Source organism: Lolium rigidum, unplaced genomic scaffold (assembly GCF_022539505.1).
Source record: "Lolium rigidum isolate FL_2022 unplaced genomic scaffold, APGP_CSIRO_Lrig_0.1 contig_20309_1, whole genome shotgun sequence".
Taxonomy (NCBI): domain Eukaryota; kingdom Viridiplantae; phylum Streptophyta; class Magnoliopsida; order Poales; family Poaceae; genus Lolium; species Lolium rigidum.
In genome coordinates this window covers 17,031-37,077 of record NW_025899959.1, presented here as the reverse complement: position 1 = coordinate 37,077, position 20,047 = coordinate 17,031, and the positions used below count along the sequence as shown (strand labels likewise).

Below are 20,047 nucleotides of genomic sequence, written 5' to 3'. Positions count from 1 at the left end.
TCAGTTGGCAGCCCCGTCCTCGGGCAGCTTGCCCATCCACGCCGGCGGCAGCATCCCTGTCTGCTCATGCACCGTGGACAGAAGCGGCGGCAGCATCTTGTAGAGCCCGGCCATCTGCTGCAGCGCGCCGCCAGCGGGGGCAGCCTGTCCGTTGCCGGCGCCGTCTCCGTTGCTCCAGATGCTGATCTTGGGCTGCATGCCGCTGACCGCGCCGGCGTTGACGCGCGCCATCTCAGCGTACATGCCGCCGTCGATCATGAGGTAGTCCCTGAGCGCGTGGTAGTTGCCGCCGAGAGCGTTGAGCATGGACGCCACGTACTCCGTCTTTGCCTTGCCCACCAGCGCCAGGGACTCGGCCTCCTGCTGCTTGGCGTAGAGCTTGGCGTCCTCGCACATCTTCTCCTCGAAGAACTTGGCGTCCGCCTGCGCCTTGCGCGCCTCCGCCACCTTGGTCTGCTCGAACAGCGCCGCCTCCGCCGCCTTCTGCCGGCTGTAGAACAGGGCGTTTGATTCTTGAACCTACAAGGACACAGCCAATTAGATCGATCAATGAAACTGACCATGAGAACACGCATGGATGGAAGTATATATATGTATGTTACCTGTGTGTCGTACTGCACGGTGGCCTTGCTGAGTTGCTCGGCCTTGAGCTTCTCAGTCTGGCGCATGGCGTTCTTGCGCTCGACCTCCATCTGGAGCTCGGCCTCGCGGATGGCGACGGCCTTGGCCGCCTCCACCTCTGCCACCTTGGCCTGCCTGTCCCAGCCGGCCTTCTTCATGGCAAGCTCGGCCTTGGCCGCGGCAATGTCGGCCTCCCTGGCGTTCTCAAACACCTGCACCTCGGCCTTGACCTTGGCCTCCTCCTTGAGCCCCTGGCCCAGCTGCCGCACGGAAAGCACCTTGGTCTCGGCGTCCACCTTGGCGGCGTTCTGCTTGGTGAGCCCATCCCTCTCCTTGGCGCCCACCTCTCCCTTCATCCGAGCCTCCGCCACGTCCACCCTGGCCTGGTTGGCGGCGTCCTGCTGCGTCTTCTGGCCGAGGTAGGAGAAGTACTCGTGGCCGGGCACGTCCACCAGCTGCTTCACGTTGGCGTTGTAGATGACGAGGCCGAACTGGTTCAGCTCCTGCTGCACCTGGTCGAAGACCTTCATTTTGAAGGACTTGGTGCCCTTGAAGATCTCCTCCATGGTGAGCTCCGCCGCCAGCACGCGAGTCTCGCCCTCGATGATGCCCTTGACCAGCTCGTGGACATGGCTCCTCGAGGTGTGCAGCGGCGCGATGAGCTTTGCGTAGAGGAGGAGCTGCGCCTCCAGGTCCTTCCTGTCGGACTCCTCGTCGCTGGTGGCCGTGATCTTGGGGCCGATCGTGAACACGGCGGGGAGGATGAAGGGCAGCTTCTCGGCGCTCATGGCGTGCACCTCGAACTCGTAGTTCTCCGGCGAGATGCTGAACTTCTTGCACTTCTGCCCCACGAACACCCACGCCTTCTTCGCCAGCTTGACGTCCTCGATGCCCCAGCCGGTGATGGCCAGGTACTCCGACGCGTCGGCGACATGGAAACTCGCCATCTTCGATCCCCGCCGCTGAGCCTTAGTTTACGATCTACGGCGAGAGTTAACTACCTTCCAGAAAAAAAGTTATCGTCGAGAGAGAGGTTGGGAATCGCGGCGATGAGTACGTACGTGGGTACCTAACGAATCTGGTTTGGCATATATATAGCAGGCTGTTGCGTCGTGATTGATAAGAGTCGGGTAATAAACAACCTTCTTTGTTGATCAGGATCCGTGTATTTACATTTGAAGAGGTATCAGAAACATAATTAATCCCGTAGACACACACCTGATGGAGTAGTAGTTACCTTGGACATTTATGCAGTCCGGAAATTAGTAGAGTACTAGAAAAAATACCCCTGCGTTGCACCGGAATTGAAACAATAAACTTTTTATCGAAAAAGATCACTACTATGTACTATCCAAAATTTCCCCCGAAAAATCAAATTCACATTGAACATCACTACAACCAAAAGACAATACTTCAACTTTTTTCTTCATGGCGCAACATAAGTATTATGTTATACAATATGCTTTTTTGATTTCGTTACCAGAATTTTGAAGGTCCTACAACACTTTCAAAAGTTACGATGCATACATGTTTGGACTTTGGGGGAAATTTTGGAACTGGAAATACATATTTACTCATTGATGTTTTTTCCATCAATTTCGCTACTCATATACTAAGAGGAAAATTAGAATCTAACACTCACTATACGCGGGGGCATCTTAAAAAACAAATACAATTTATATCCAATCAAAAATAGTTGGTTATAAACTAACCAAGAGTATTATGAATTCCTCGAAAATCTGATCCATGTATTTCCTCTATATTTGGAGCATATAGTTGACGATTTTGCACCGGCGCCCATGGTATCCTGGACACGTAAGAAAAAGCCATACCGTCCTCTCCTTACATTTGCTCTAAAACATATCGATGATATGCTTACACAACTGAATTGCTTCTCGGTGTCTACACTTTCATCGGTAGCTTGTCAATATTCGCTGTGAATATTAGCAAATGTACAAATCTCTGGTTGTGATGAATGGAAATTGTTGATGCTAATTAAACTTCGTTGTATCTGTTTTTTTGCTGCTAAATTGCTGCATGTGCTTGATTGTCCGGTTAAGTGGTTTAGCCCTATGGGATCCCTATATAGAACATGATTCCCTTTCTCCAAAAAAATTAGGCTGCAGCGTGCACGAGGAAGAATGGGATCCTCACAATCTGGAGATTTTCCTCGTCTCGAACCGGCAGCAGGATGGCTGGGACCATCGGGATCCAGCAGGTCCACGTATAGATTTTTTTTTTTTTTGAGAATCAGGTTCACGTATAGATACAAGCAACTTCAGGGTATCACTACGTAAAGGCCAACCTTTGCAAAGGAAAACGTCTCCCGCGCAACAACCGAGCTGTTGACACGTGTCAAACTCACGCCGCAAGCGCATGCTGTTGAGATACATATCTTGTATATCTGGATGTGTATCTTCTGTAGTTATTGTATAGTGATACATATCCTTGTATTTACTATTGGGCCCGCCTCCTTCCTTGTATAGTCGAGGACGTGGCCTATATATGTACCGCCATATGCATCCGATCAATATATCGAGCATTGCATCTCCTTCTACATGGTATCAGACACCTCCTAGATCCTAAACCCTAGCCGCGCGCCGCCTCTCCTCCCCGTGCGCCGCACCCCCCTCCCCCAACCCCTCAACCCTAGCGGCGCCGCCTCTCCTCCCCTCTCCGGCCGCGCGCCGCCTCCCTTCCTCATCATGTCAACCCCTAGCTCCAACCCCTTCGCCGTCTCCTCCATCCCCGACCCCGGCCAGCTCCGCGCCGTCGCCATCACCGACCATGTCCCCGTCAAGCTGTCCACCACCGCCGCCAACTACCTCGCCTGGAAGACGTACTTCTACCTCCTCTTCCGCGAGTACAACCTGCGCGATCACATCGACGGCACCGCCGACCTCCTTGCCTGCGACGCCGACTGGCTGGCCATCGACGCCACCATCATCCGCTGGCTATGTGGTGTGTAATTCCAGCGAGGGCGACACGGGCTTAGGTTGACTAGGAGGGTGGCGGTGGAGAGGGCGTCCGGCCAGAACTGAGGGGGCATGTGGGCGTGGAACAAGAGGGTACGGACGCAGTCATTAAGGGTGCGTAGGACGCGCTTGGCGCGGCCGTTCTGCTGGGAGGTGTATGGGCAAGTTAGGCGGAAGACGGTGCCGTGGGTGGAGAGGAGGGTGCGGATGGTGGTGTTGTCGAACTCCTTGCCGTTGTCAGTTTGGAGGGCGAGGATGGGACGACCGAACTGTGTAGACACATAAGAATAAAAGGCGGTGAGTGTTGAAGCGACATCGGATTTCTTACGAAGAGGAAAAGTCCGGACAAAGTGAGAAAAATCATCGAGAATAACAAGATAATAAAGAAAACCAGAATGACTCGGTATAGGGGACGTCCATACATCACTATGAAGTAATTGAAAAGGAAGAGATGCAACTGTGGATGAAGTACTAAAAGGAAGCCGAACATGTTCACCAACTCGGCTTCCGCTCCACCCGCTCCGATGCATCGCTGTTCGTGTACAACAACGGCGCCACCACCGCGTACCTGCCGCTCTACGTCGACGACATCATCTTAACGGCCAGCTCCACGGACCTACTGCGCCATCTCACCGACCGTCTTCGCGCTGAGTTTGCCCTCAAGGACTTGGGGCCTCTGCACTACTTCCTCGGCATCGAGGTCGTACGTCGCACCGACGGCTTCTTCCTCCATCAGCGCAAGTACGCCCATGAGCTCCTGGACCGCGCCGGTATGCTTAATTGCAAACCCGCGGCCACGCCTGTCGACACGAAGTCCAAGCTCTCCGCCACAGACGGTTCCTTGGCCACGGACGCGTCATCTTACCGCTCCATCATCGGTGCCCTGCAGTACCTCACCCTGACTCGCCCCGAGCTGCAGTATGTTGTTCAGCAGGTGTGCCTTCACATGCACGCTCCGCGGGATCCTCATTGGGCTGCGGTCAAGCGGATCCTCCGCTACATTCGTGGTACCATGGACTTCGGTCTCTCTCTCCACGCCTCCACCACCACGGACATCGTCGCCTACTCGGACGCCGATTGGGCACGCTGCCCCGACACGCGTCGCTCCACGTCTGGCTACTGCGTCTACTTCGGCCCTTCGCTCATCTCCTGGTCGTCTAAGCGACAGCCCACGGTATCTCGCTCCAACGCCGAAGCGGAGTACCGGGCTGTTGCTAACGCGGTTGCTGAGGTCTCCTGGCTGCGGGAACTCCTCGTTGAGCTCTCATGTCCCGTCGCCAAAGCCACCGTGGTCTACTGCGACAATGTCTCCGCACCTCTCCGCCAACCCGGTTCACCATCGCCGCACCAAACATATTGAGCTGGACATCCACTTTGTTCGGGAACAGGTGGCGCTTGGACACATTCGAGTACTTCATGTGCCCACCTCCCAACAATTTGCGGATATCATGACCAAGGGTCTCCCTACAGCATCTTTTGAGGAGTTCCGGTCCGGTCTATGCGTTCGACCGGGCGACGCTTCGACTGCGGGGGGTGTTGAGATACATATCTTGTATATCCGGATGTGTATCCTCTGTAGTTATTGTATAGCGATACATATCCTTGTATTTACTATTGGGCCCGCCTCCTTCCTTGTATAGTCGAGGACGTGGCCTATATATGTACCGCCATATGCATCCGATCAATATATCGAGCATCGCAAATTCTATCTCATAGTCGACTTCCTTTTGGTCGTACGCCGAGGTCGCGGGTCCGCGCCGTTGGATCAGATCGGACGATCGTGCGTCCTCCCGCGGGGGGCCACCACCTGGTCGTAACGTCCGACCGCTTTTTTGGTGCGTTTAGTAATTTCCCAGGCGGTTCAAATTTCGGGACTCGTGCGGTCGTCGTCATCCATTTCGCCCTTTGCCCTTCGCCCAAATCTCTCCCGGAGCTTCGCCAAATCGCCGGCCAAATCGCCGCCGCTCCCCCGCGATTCTCGCTGTAGAGTAGAAGATCCTGGCCGCGGCGGGTGTACACCATGTCGGCTGGCGGCTGATTCGTCGTCGGAGCTCCATTTTCGTCCGCTCGACGGGGGGAAGGTTTGCTTCGTCGCGCGCTGGTCACATCCCTGCATCGCTCGTCGATGGTGAGGTCTGGTTTGCGCGCTCTCCTCCCTCGACTGCAGCACCGAATCTATTTTTGTTCTCTGTGGTTACATCCTTCGCATGTTCTGGCAGGGATTCGGGGATTTTTTCGGATTTTCTCTGTTTGCTGCTACATCTACTCTGCGCCCGACCTGTTCCTGGTAAGTGATGTCGATTTTCGTTGAGCATATGTTAGGATCTGTTGAAGCATTCACGGATCTAAGTTATTTTTCGAGGATCTCCCCTCCGCAACTGCTGATTTTAGTTGTAGCAACATATACATGGTCAAGCTCTTAGCTGATGTTTGTGGATCCTTTTTTTTGGGTGCAAACAGGTGTCTATCTGAGCTGTTTATGTTGATGTTGCTTGTGCCCCTAGTCAGATTTGCACACATCTGTGGTTTCTGGTACATGCTCATCACCATGCTCATAGCTTATGTTTGTTTTATACAGTGTTACATTCTAATGGTATGCTCTTTTCCTATCTAGTGGTTACATGCACCCATGGTTTTTGCATGCAGTGTGCTATGTATGTGGGAAAGAAAATGTAACAGTGTCCTCTGTTTTTTCATTTTTTAGATTGTGCATCTGCAAAATCAAATTAAGTCTAGTTGTTCATGATGGTGATTGACAAATGCTAAGTCTAGTTGTTCAAATGCTAAGTCTAGTTGTTCAAATGCTAAGTCTAGTTGTTCAGATGTCACAAAGCATGTAGCACATGGTCCACAAACCATGTAGCTAGGTCACACAAACCATGACATAGTATCTGCATTACCGCATGTCACATGATAGCTATACCTGAGGCATGTAACTAAAACATGATATGTTTGTGTTCATTACCAGCAGCTGTAGCTATGTAAGTGCTTGTAACATATTTTTGCTAGATGTAGCAAGGGGAACGGGATTTTTTCCTTTTTTGCTAGGTGCATGTAAATGAATCTGGTCAGTATATTTACCTACAGACCTCGACGTAGTATGTTACATGAGATATCTATACTTAAATTTTTTGTCTGGCTGCTTTAGTTGCATGTAAGCTAACTATAGATTTTTCTCATCTTACATGCAGTGTTTATAGCATCACGTCGACCTTGTTTAAAATTTATAGCTCCCACTATCTACCATCCTTTTTTTTTCTACGATTGAGTTTTTTGGTGAATGTAACATCATAATGTGTAGGACACAAAATGGAACATGCAGCTTACATATATGCTATATGCAATAAGAGATTTGAGCTAGCTTTTTTTCCTTCTGTATATTCAGATTAGTTGTTTTTTGTTTTCATAGTAAAACTAACTAATGTTCTTAGACAGAAAATATAACTATGGACAACAACGAAGAATCTAGGAACCCCATGGTTTCTCGTTTAGTTATGGATTACCTTAGTCTGCAGCCTGGCCCAGTAATTGGTGTCCTCTTGGTTTGTGTCCGTTTCTCTTCATCACCTGAGGCAATTTTCCATGCACTCCACACAGTCAGAGCTTTGACTTCTGCTCCTATCAATTATGTCGTAAACAGCACACGGCATGCTCAACTGATTGTTAGGTGCACAAACCCAGTTGATGCACTAAACCTAGATTACACAAGGGGCACCTTCAAGTTTAATGACACGTTGATCAAATGCATCAACCTCGAAACCATCAGCATGTTACCTTATGATGAAGACGATGTTTACTCATGCACTCGTTGAGCATTTCCTTGCATGCCATGAAGGCAATTCTATTATGCACTACCCTAGAGGGTTTGGGACTCCAATCGAAGACATGGACTTGCATTACTATCCCACGTTGTCCGCCACCACAATGGACATCCTTGGTGTACAAGAAGGCCCTTCGGATTCTCTCGCTCAGAGTGGAAATCAAGTATTTCGGACGCCCTAGGGATTTCATGTATGCCATACGAGTTGCCAACCTCCCAAACCACAAGTTTGCTGTTGACCAAGATGGAACAATGTACATCAAGTACAGGACCACATTTGAAGCTCATTACACATCTATCCATCACTTCTACGTGGGTGGACACATGATGATCAAGTTTTATCGAGTAGCATATGTCAACAAAAGGATTGCTGCCCTTGACGCGTCTTTCATGCCAATATATTTCAGGGCTTCAATTGATGATGCATGGGAACGTGTTGTCTAGTGCATCTAGGGGAGGAAATAACATCAGCCTGCACCGAGGGGGAGAGGCTTCGAGTGATTATTTTTTTTTGGAATTTTCATAACTAGATTTTTGGGAGGATGTTCCCAAATCTTGTTTGTCATATTCCCCTTGTGTTTTTTTTACCTATGCTGCAATGTACTTCTGAACATGGAAATGTAATAAGTACTTTTTATTATGTCGAACCTTCATTCTCATTTTCTATTAGTTCCTATGAACGACATTTATGGTCTGTAATTTTTTTATATATGTGTGGATTGTTCGTTTCTTTTTAGAGAGAGTCTATAACTCTTTTTCTGTAATGTATTCCATCTCAATTTCTATTACTCTGAAATTTTAAGGGTTCACTTTTCTCGGGAAATGTCTTATGCAGGTTACATTTTTCTAATAAATTGTAACTTCTTTTTTTTATGCAGATTTTTTGTTACAGGTACAATGACAAGATCTAGTAGTAACAAGAAAAACAAGTCTGTCAGAAGATATTCAAAGTACAACCAGATGCGCCATAAGCTTACACTCGAAGCGTTCGATGTCACCAGTCCAATTGCTAATCAAGCAAGAGGAAAATGTGCCTGAAGCTAGACCAGCCATTCAATTTGTGAAACAAGAATCTCCAGGGGCTGGTAATGAACAGCAGCAAGATAATATGGTTAGTCTCTTTATAACATCCTTGTCTACTGCCTTTTTTGCTCTTTCTTCATTTGTATTCTGTAACTATCATAGTGAAAAATACATCCTCTGATTTTTTTCAACTACTTTTTTGCTTTGTTCTGTAGAAAAAAAGTAAGAAATTGTTTCAGAGAGCTTCACCTATGAGGATGGTCAGGATATACCCAAACATTACAGACGAACAACAGCTGTTGATAAGGAACAATGACTATGGCGGTCTCCTGGATATTAAGTGTTCTAAGTTGCATCCCGATTTGTGCCAGTTTCTAATGGAAAGCTTTGATCCAGCGTCTTGCACATTAGTGTTCCCGGGACGTGGCGCAATACCTGTGACAGAAGAGTCTGTTCAACAAGTTATCGGTGTTCCATTTGGAGATATTGATGTCATTTTTGCTCGAGATCGAGAGGCAACTGCTTTCATGAAGGAGCAACTATCGCTTACTGGGAGCAAACAACCGACCCTTACCTCATTAGAAACAAAGCTTACTGCAATGAGACCTACTAACAGCAAATTTCTGAGGCTTTTCATAACTTTTGCAATGTGCTCTGTTCTGGCTCCAACAACTGGAATCCGCGTCAGCCCTAGAGTATATCCTTCATTGATAAATATTAAAGAAGCAAAACGGCTCAACATGTGCAAGTTTGTTATAATGATCCTTTGTAAATCATTGAGTGCAGATGCAGACAAGGAACAAGTCAGTCCATGCATGCTGTGCCTCATGGTACCTCTTCCTTCTCTAATTTATTCATATGTTTTTTAAATCTAACTTTTACCCATGCATCGTCTCTTCTCAACATGATTCTACAAAGGAAACGCTTTTACTTACATCCATGGTCTTCTTTTCCTTCTCTTTTTTTATGATAGGTAAAATATCTTGACTCATTACAGTTGCGAGATTTGGATGTAAACCCTGAAGGTACTAGAGTGTCAGTATGATGGACAAATGAAATGGTTAGAAAAGCTATAAAGCAAGACACTAAAGAAAATGGCTCATTCGGTGCATTACCGGTGAGTTTTTCCCTCTTCATTTAGCTGCTTTTTGGTGTTTGTTTTTTCATAAACTTCCATTACTCTGACATGTTACATTGCATTTCACACTCATGTCTTTTTAAGAAACAACCTTATTATATCCTTATGTTTTTTCTTGATATGATTTGCAGCTAAAGCAAGAATTCTCAGAAGTACAAGACGCATCGGATGACAGGACAATAACAGATGGAAGTGATAATGATAATGTGAATGTTGCATCCGATCCAGAGATGAATGAAAGCTGTGGTAATGATGGTTGCATGTCGGACTCTGAAGTTGCAAAAAGCATAACAAGTGGCCCATCTGATGCACCAGCACAGGGGTATGAAAACAACAATACTGCTAATGACAATGGGCAATCAGAAGAAGATGATTATGTTCAGATGTCACAAAGCATTCTATTCTCAGACCCTCGCAAAATAACCAAGTTCATCGAAAAGAATGCTCCACAAAACATTACACAGGAAGTAAGTCGTGCAATCGTTTTTTTTTATACTTGCACATTTAAATGCTGACCACTATCATTACATCCTTTCTGAAAATTTTATATAAAACACCATTTTCTATGAACAACAATTTTAAATTTTCCTCTTCTACAGTACATCTCATTTCTTTCCAATTATCTTCTTTTTTAGGACAAAAGGAGATTTACTGAAGCGGTTGAGTATGCGTGCCATGGTTTTGAAGCTTCCTTGCTGATGCTAGTCAGGAACCTAGCCACGAGCCGAAGTGACCCAACGACATCAAGGAACCACAATTCTATGCCAGAGAAATCAATATTACCCAGTCCAAAAAAAGCAAGAGAGCTCCTCCAAGGGAACCAAAGGTACACAAAGACACAGAGTTGCAAGGTCCTAAACATGAGGATGTTGGTACGATTTATTCTCAAGTGGAAACCAAGGATTCAAGTAAAATAACGGCAGATGTAACTAAAGCAAGACCAAGCAATACTACCAGTAAAGAGAATGTACAAGGAGAATCAAAGTTGGATGGTAACACGCATGCCGCCCAACATCCTTCAGTTGGCGCAGTCATATCAATTCTAGAGTCAGAGAAGAAAGAGTTTGATCCTGCTCCCGCAAGCTCTGATGCCAAAACCAAAAAGCTTGTCAGTGAACATGCGAGTTTGGAAAAAGAAGATGAAGCTTCAGTTGATGTGAAGAATCTTAAAAAGGATGAGGAGCATGTAGTTATAGTTGACACAGAAATATCAGCACAACAGAATGCAGTGTTGCCCATAGAGGACCAGCACACCACGAAACATGCTCTTCCCACTGAAAAAAGTGCTGCCACATTCGATAATCAGCTCAGTGATCATGGAAAATTGGAAGAACAAGCTGAAGTTACAGTAGTGGGGCAGGAATGTGGAAATGTTATTCCACTCATTGGTGGCAAAGGAAATAAAGTTCTTGAAGATGCAGAGGTTACATTGGCAGATACTGATAATGCCACAACCAACACCCTCAAGTTTACTCACATTGACAATACAAAAACTGAGCACATAGCGGCTTTGATGAGGGATCTGAAGAGGAAAAGATGTAACAGAGCAGAGGATGATATTGACCAACTTGAAAACAATGAAGAAGAAGTTAAACCAGAAACTACATGCATTAATTTTGCTGCCATCGATCTCAACGCAAACCTGACCTCATCACAGAAGGAACATGTGGTACAGACACCAAACAAGTTAGCAGATGATAGCACTTGCAGTGAAGAATCAGAATCCAAACTAGAAGAAAATAGGAGGAAGGAGTTCTTGAAGTATGTTGGCACCGAGATACACAAAGAGCCTGAATTTCCTTTGTTCGAAGAACCTGAGTTCGTTGATATCGGCACACCTATTCTAGATAGGTTTCAGTTAATGAAGAACATACCACAAATGGAACCTTCAATGGATGGGCTGGAAACTGTGCATGATGCTATTCTGAGGCCTGAGTGCCAACAAATTCTTGCTCAAATGGAGCCTAAAATTATACCAAAGAAAAGGAAAGATGTAAGGTTTGTTGACAAAAAAACAAGAGAACCAAAGTTGAGGAAACCAATGTAACATCACCAGGCAGGTACCGAACTAGGTCTGCTGTGCGTCAAGAGCTCAAAAACAGTCCTATGAAGGATGGAATAGGCACAACACCAAGGAAAAATGCAACTGAATCGGGAGGCAGCCCAAGCAGTAGCAATTCGCGCAGGCAGACTAGGTCACAAGTTGCTGCAGCTATCAAATCAGAGAAGGAAAATTCAGGACCAAGGACACTGACGACAGATGTGCCCCAATCCGCTGCACATGATCCTATGAATAGAAAGCTTGACTTCGAAAGCTCTGAATCGAAAAAAAGGGAAGAAGCAATCAGACGGGCTGCAGATCCTCCACTATTTGATCTCGACACTCCTCCAGATGTCAATGACCTAGGCGAAGGAACTGCAAACGAACAGAAAAATCTTGATGGAACTGAAGCTAGGAAGGAAGAGGTAGCTCAAGATCGCATGAATCCAAAATCGAAACAACCAGCATCTAGCATTACACCAGTGGCTCATGAGTATGAAAAGAGGATTTCCAAGCCAGGACAGTATGCGAAATCGCCTTTTGTCAACTCACAAACTAGTAGAACATTTTATGTCAACAAGTCTGTTGACGAGGTGTATAGCATGGTCTGCCAGCATGGATGGAAACATGCACCAAGGGACCCTTTCAACAAGAAAATAGTTATAGACCTGGATGACATATATGTCAGTCTCGGTGACCTTGTTGAATCTGTTAGGCCAAGGAACAAGTTGTACAACACTGTTGCAGAAATTGGAATCAACATCATCAAAAGGGAAAATCAAAACCCAAAAAAGGTCATTATGCCTCTGCGTATAGCTGTAAGTTATGTCCAATTTGTTCTCTTTCTCTTTTTTTGGATAATCAGATAGAACTTGAAATTAGTGGAACACATGTGCACCTAACTGTTCTTTCTCTTTTTCTCAATAGTAATTGGTTTTACTTTTTATTTGTTCAAGCAGTCGTACCTAATTGAGGGACGTGATAACCTCAAGGAAGTAACACGATGTTTCCCTCATCACAATCCCACATCTATTTTTGTTACATTACAGGTTTGTTTCCCTACAGTTCAAGCTTTTCCTGGAACACCAAAGGATGCATCAGGCCATTACTGGCTTGTTAACCTGAACATCAAAGCCCAGAGGTTCGAGATATATGATTCACTAGGAAACAATTCCGAGCCAGTAAACATGCACGCTTGCCACTTGCTAATTGCTGCCATAAAGACTAACTGGACCAAACAGTATTCCAACTCAAAGATAAAGATCATGGACTGGCCTATAGAGATAATTGATAGCCCGCGCCAAAACAATGGGTAAGCTTCATAATACTTTTCAATTCAAACGTATAACGCATTTTTTATATTTTTTTGGAACAATGTAACTTCATTTTACTGTAGGTTTTTCATTTCTGCTGTTTCTAATAGTCTGACTGAACACATTATATTTTTCATCTCCCAGGTATGACTGTGGTTTTTTCACACTGAAGAATCTTGAAGCATGCCCAAGCAGGACCCCAGCAACGTACTCACAGAAAGACATTCCAAACATAAGGAAGTTGTACACAGATAAATGGTTACGTTTCACGAAGAAAGCAAATTGGCAGTTATTTGTCTAGCAAATGTGGTCAAGTGGTAATTCATATCTCTAACCATGCTCTTTTTTTCCTTTTTTACTGTTACCTATGTATCAATACTGACTTTGCATAGTTACTTTATTTTTACTCTATCGAAAAGAATTCAGCAAATGCAATAAAGTATAAGTTGACAATTGTAAGATACATTTTTTCGCATCAGAAAACATACTGTCTCAAAAATCATTTACGGTTCGTTTGGATGTTTGCTTTCACGCTTGGCATTAGACATTGGCATCCTGCAGGCCCGAATATCCCGAAATTAGATCGTTTGGATGGCCTGGGTATTCATGTGATGCATTCGGTCTAAATATTGAGGTTCCCAGAGTTGGCCTATGGAGCCCGCTCCCGAATACAGAGGCCAAGACCTAAACATTGCGATGCATTCGCTCCTCCCGTCTCTCCCGTTTGTCCCTCGTCTAGTCCCCAATCCTGCTCGACGGGATTTGACTCGCGCCCGAGCTAAGGATCGGCGCCGGCGGCGCGGGTACCACTGCCGCCCATCCCGGCCTCCTCCTCCGGCAAGAGCACGGCGCCGTATTCCTGCCCCGCCGCGCACCCCCTGCGACTTTCCCTCTCCTCCACCTCCACCCTCCCATCGATGTCCTCTGTCTACACCTACAGCACTCCACCGAGCTCCGGCGTCGGTCGCACCTCCACCCGAGCTCTGGCGGCCGGCGCAGGTGCGTTTCCGTAGCCCGCTGCCCCTCCCTCTTCCCAGAGCTCCGGCGGCCGGCCTCCTCCCTTCTCCCCTCTCCCATGTGTGCCGTACACGCGGGCGAGTTGAAGAAGACAACCGCAACCTATACCCCGACCTATCCATGTCAGAGATAGGACTGAAGATTCGTTGACTGAAATCTTGTAATAGAGGATATGAGTAATCATAGTCGACTCATGTATTCCCTCCGACTCCCTGTAACCTGATCTAAAATTGATATGAATATACTTTGGATCTGAGTTTGATGTTGCTTGCGAGAATGATATGAATTTGTTTTGTAAAATGAACATGTCAAAATGCTCACAGAGTGTGTATGTTGTTGTTTGTCGAACAACTATGTATAATGAGTTGCAAAATTGTGTTTATAATAAACAATATAATGACCAAAGTCTCTTACAACTGTAATACCTCGCTTTGACTATCCAAACAACATTTGGTATTTAACTTCAATATCATATCTGAATTCTAAATATCTACACATCCAAACAGAAATATTGATATTCGGTCTCAATATCAATATCTTGTGTATTGGACATTCAACTCAATACAATGCCAAGCCTCCCAATGCAAACATCCAAACGGAGCGTTAAATATTCGCAAAAAGGTCTCCGTACAAATTTGTTCCACAAGGTAACACATATTGAGGCCTGTAATGTAACACATCTTTTTAAAATCAAACACAATGTCCTTCACTTCTTATATATGTTTCTTCTTTATTGCAAATCAATGAAAAACGCCCAACAAACTGTACTTCTCTGGGTTTGCTAGTCGCACCTCGCACGTACGAGCATCGTGACCTGGTTGCTTGCACACACCACAAAGACCTTGTTTTGGTTTCTGTAACTGTAGACCACCTTTCTTTCTTTTTGAACCTGGGCGCCCTTTTGTCGCTGACATTGGTGGGTTCCTAGCTTTCCGATTCTCCACAGTAGCAGCATCTTCTTCCATAGGTACACTTTCTTGTGAATCATTAGCAGGGTTGGTGTTCACTGGATGCTTGGCGCTCTTCCTTTTTTTGAGTGCATCAGCATTAGCCTTTTTCAAATCTGCCATCTCTTTCTCCATTGCTCTCATGTGCCGTTCAGCTATTTCATTAGTTTTCTCTGAGGCCGCTAAACCAACAGCAAGCTTAGCAAAATCACTGCAGAGGTTACCATATCTAAGCAATCTCATATCTTTTCTAGATAGTTTCTGGCCAACAGGTTTTTCTTGCCTCTCATCCCGCGGTGCAACTATGTCGGGAGGGGGTAGGCACCACCTGGGTAGGATGTAGTGCTCTGGGTATTTTGTAACCATCCCTATATGTGACATAACTTTCATTGCATGGCAGCACAGGATACCATCCCTGTTAATTTTGCAACATTCACAATTGTAGATTCCATTAGCTACATCAGCATCGACACGATAACTCCTCCTACCGTACCCGCGCACGGATCCTTGTATGGGGAAAACCTCATGAATGCTCCCTTGTTCAGTAACACCAATGTCACGAACATTGTAGGATGTAATCTTGCGAAGCTCAAGCTGAAAGCGGTTGTAGATGGGCATGGTGTATGTCTGAAGGATCTGCACTACAAGAAAATCATCATGTAGAGACGTTAAATATAAGACGCTTTTGTTTTCGTCTTTAGGATAGGGGGGAGCTCAACGTATGGACGTTTCTTTAGACGTTCCACATAACGTCTCAATTTTTTTATTTATTGACTAACAAAATAAATAGATTTGCTAATTTGTGGGTATGTAGAGACGAATCCTGAGACGTTTTAGAATGCGTCCGTACAGTCAACCTTTTAAGATTGAAGAAATTGATTTTGTGCTCGCTACCAGATTGGTAATACGTACATACAAACTGAACGGAAAAAAAAGCCCGTGAGGAAAAGAAAAACCCATGGTAAATACAAATATATAGCGCAAGCTATGTTCTAACTGTCGACCACAATTTTGTTTCAAGCGATCCTTGTAGGCAAGTGAATCGCGACACGTTCCTAATGTTGCCGAGCTATATTTTTAGGTATATACTCCGTATATAGTAAAACTATGTACAGCTTCTACGTTTTTGGAACAAATAACCCTTCCTATCTCCCGTGTATTCGACAAACTCTTTAGATGATAGGTTTCAAAAAAAAAACTCTTTAGATGATATACACCCAAAGAACGAAACCATCCAGAGTTCGCATCTGCTTCTATCTGCACAGGAAACCTTCCATGTATCCCGTATATTGGACAAATTCTTTTTTTTTCGCGAATTATATTGGACAAATTCTTGAGCTGATATATACCCAAAGAAACGAAACCGCCCAGAGTTTCGCATATGTTTCTATCTCTTCCCGGTTCAGACTAAACCTAGAATCTTTTTGCCTCACAAAGACCTCTTCTGCGGCCGGACGCTGTCAGGTTAATTTCTTCCTTCTTGTCATGCTTTCTTCTTAATCTGAATCTGTCATGTGCATCGATGTATACATCAACCATGTCCGTTGCTTTCCCGTGTAGACCGGAGAGGATGGATCTTCTTCTTTTTATATAGTTTCTTGCTCATCTCTTGTCTCAATCACGTGAAGCCTTTCTGCTCGTAAATTGCTGAAAAGTAAAAGAGATCAATTACTTAAATTCGGTGCTACATACTTCACAAATCTTCAGATTATTTGGTGACTAAGTGCCTCTATTAGAGATATGTTAAAGGCAATTCGCATCTGGTGATAAATCCTTTATATACATATACATGGAGTTCGACAACTACTATTCAGTATTTGGTAAGCTTTAGTGCTTAACTGGATTTTGTTACAGTCAATAGGTGCGGTGATAAAGTAAAAGGCCTGTATAAGCTTGGTAATACTATTTAGTACTTACAGCTTTACTTTTTCTAATTTAAAGCTAGATATGGTGAGATGGTTATTGCTAGTGTCAGGCTCGAGTTTTCAGAAAAGATAAGAAAATAGGTTAGTTTAGATTTGAGTAGATAACATATGTCGAAAAGTACAAAAAGCAACAATAAAATCTAGTATGCCAACATAGATGAATTTAAAGAAAAAGCTGCAGAAAAATCTTTCTTCATGTATTGCAAGATCAAACTAGTATAGCTTTATCAGGGAGAAAACTTGTAAAGTTCCTGTAATAATAGAGAACCCCTTGAATTTTTTGTATATGATTTCAGAGAAGACGGCACGGGAAAATTCAGTTTTGCAAGGATGAACTTGAAATTATGATTTAATTTGATCTTATCCTGCAGCATACTGAAGTGCAATGGATCGGGAATGGATGAGTAAACCAAGAGCAAGCGTTGAATATAAACATGGTGTTGAGGAATTCCTTTCTTTTGCATACCGTGATGTTCCACTTGGTGAAAAGATCCTTTGTCCATGCGTAAATTGTGCAAACAAAGCAAGAGAGAGTTATGATGAAGTGAAAACCCACCTACGGTGTGATGGTATTGTTCAAGATTACACCAGATGGGTTTTCCATGGAGAGGAATGTGATGCACCATCCGATGCATTTGCACACATATCAGAGAACAATAGGAATTTTGCTTTTCCTGGTAATCCAATGAATAATGTTGTACATGATGGGCACAAAAGAATGGATGATATGTTAGGTCTTGTAAATGCTGTATATGGTACTACTCTCAGTAATAGCTTTGAAACAGTATCAAGCCCATCCGATGGTGCTCAATCTGAATTTGCCAATATGGAACCTGATGTGGCTGATAGTTTGAATTCTCCATATGATAAAGGTGATGGAAAGAGAGAAAGCTTCTTACAAGATGCGAACATAAAGTTGCACAACGGATGTGAAGCCTTTTCAAGGTTGTCATTTCTAGTCACCATATATCACTTGAAAGTCCTACATGGTTGGTCACAAGAATCATTCACGGATCTACTTGGTGTATTGTCTAAAGCACTTCCTCAAGAGGCAAAGTTACCAAAGAAATACCGTGAAGCCAAAAAGATCATCCGTGGTTTGGGGCTTGAGTATGAGAAAATCCATGCATGCCCTCAAGATTGCATGCTTTTTCGAGGGGAAAGAGCTAACCAACAGTCTTGCCATGTGTGCGGTACATCTCGTTGGCTGACTGATAATGATGGAGAAGGTCCAATTTTATCTAAGAAGAACAGGAAGATACCAGCAAAGGTGTTGCGGTACTTCCCTTTGATTCCAAGGCTCCAAAGGCTGTATTCAACTACCAAAACATCTAATGACATGCGCTGGCATGATGAGGGACGCACCAAAGATAAATTTCTGCGACATCCAGCTGATGGTGGGTGTTGGAAAGATCTCGATGACAGATATCCCAAATTTGCTCGAGGATCCCCGTAATGTACGCCTTGGTCTTGGAAGTGATGGTTTTAACCCATTCAGGAACATGAGTTCAAAGCACAGTACTTGGCCAGTGATGCTTATTCCGTACAACCTACCACCTTGGATTTGCATGAAACAAATATCTTTCATCATATCAATGATCATTCCTGGACCACATTCCCCCGGTAATGATATAGATATATATTTGCAGCCATTGGTTGATGAGCTCCAACAACTGTGGAATGGTGTGGACACATATGATGCTTCTTCGAAGGAGAATTTTCCCCTCAAAGCTGCATTATTGTGGACTTTGAACGATTTCCCTGCATTAGCTTACCTTTATGGTTGGACCACAAGTGGTCAATATGCATGCCCATCTTGTGCTGCGTTTACAAAGTCCAGATGGCTAAATAATGGGAGGAAATGGTGTTTTATGGGTCATCGACGATGGTTGCCAAAGGATCATTTATATCGACGAAGCACGATGGAGTTTGATAAGACCGAAGAAACAGATCTCGCACCTGAAACTATGACTGGCAGCTCAGCTTTGAATATGTTGAAGGGCAGAGTGTTTGTGCTAGGCAAAAAGATCAAAGTAGCTACCGAAGGAAAAGGCAAGAAAAAAGGCAAAAATGTTAAAAATGGGAAAGCAAATAGTGAAGATCATAAACGTAAGAGAAATGTGACAAAGAAAAAATCAAGTACGCCTAGTAATCGTGACAAAAAGAAGCCAGAGGATTGGTTTAAAAAAAAGTCAATATTCTTTGAATTGCCCTATTGGAAGCTCAATAAGTTAAGGCACAATCTTGATGTGATGCATATAGAAAAAAATGTGTGTGACAATTTAATTGGGACGTTATTGGATATTGATGGCAAAACAAAGGATGGCTTTAACGCACGATATGACTTGGAGGTAATTGGAATTCGAAAAGACCTTCAGCCTTTCCCAGATGACAAAGGAAAACAGACATACCGCCCCGCACCTTTCACTATGTCTAGAGAAAAGAAGGAAATTCTTTGTTCAATCATCAAGAAGATTAGGACCTCTGATGGCTACGTGTCAAACATTTCTAGGTGTGTCAACATGAAAGATTGTACATTGAGTGGTATGAAAAGTCATGACTGTCATGTCCTCATACAAGATATACTTCCCATAGCACTTCGGTCTTGCTACCCCAGCAAAGAGGTCATGAGCATAGTTATCCGGTTGGCTAATTTTTTTAAGAAGATATGCTCCAAAGTTCTAGAAGACACAGAGCTTGATGAACTACATGACAGTATTGTGATGACACTTTGTGATATGGAAAGAATATTTCTTCCATCATTTTTTACTGTCATGGTGTACTTAATGGTGCACTTAGTTGAAGAAGTTAAGCTTGGTGGTCCAGTGCACTACCGTTGGATGTATCCTCTAGAAAGGTATGAAATTTCAGTTTGATTTTCTATCTTCAAGAATTCATGAAAATAACATTTTTTTACATTTAGATCATTTGTTCGGCTGAAGTCATTTGTACACAATAGAGCTTATCCAGAAGGTTCAATTGCTGAAGGATATATTGCTGATGAATGCTTGACCTTCTGTTCAAGATTTCTAGAAGGAACTACACGTTTTACAAAACCAGCTAGAAACCCCAATCCTCCAGATAACACAAAGGATATGTATATGTTTAATAGTTCTGGCCAACCAATTGGGAAGGGCACCATATTAAGCCATTTGGATAACCACCTTCTTCTACATGCACATCGATATGTCTTGCGACACTCTGATGAGCTTAAAGATTTGCGCAGG

General features: G+C 44.4%; 1 protein-coding gene across 1 annotated transcript; it reads right to left on the bottom strand.

The window, feature by feature from the left end:
- On the bottom strand, positions 1-1,568 carry LOC124680577 (flotillin-like protein 2). Its single transcript, XM_047215640.1, has 2 exons — positions 603-1,568; positions 1-519 (listed from the first exon to the last, which is right to left on the bottom strand). Exons 1-2 carry the CDS (start codon positions 1,566-1,568, stop codon positions 1-3), a joined length of 1,485 nt encoding a protein of 494 aa, XP_047071596.1.
- Positions 1,569-20,047: the final 18,479 nt, after the last annotated feature.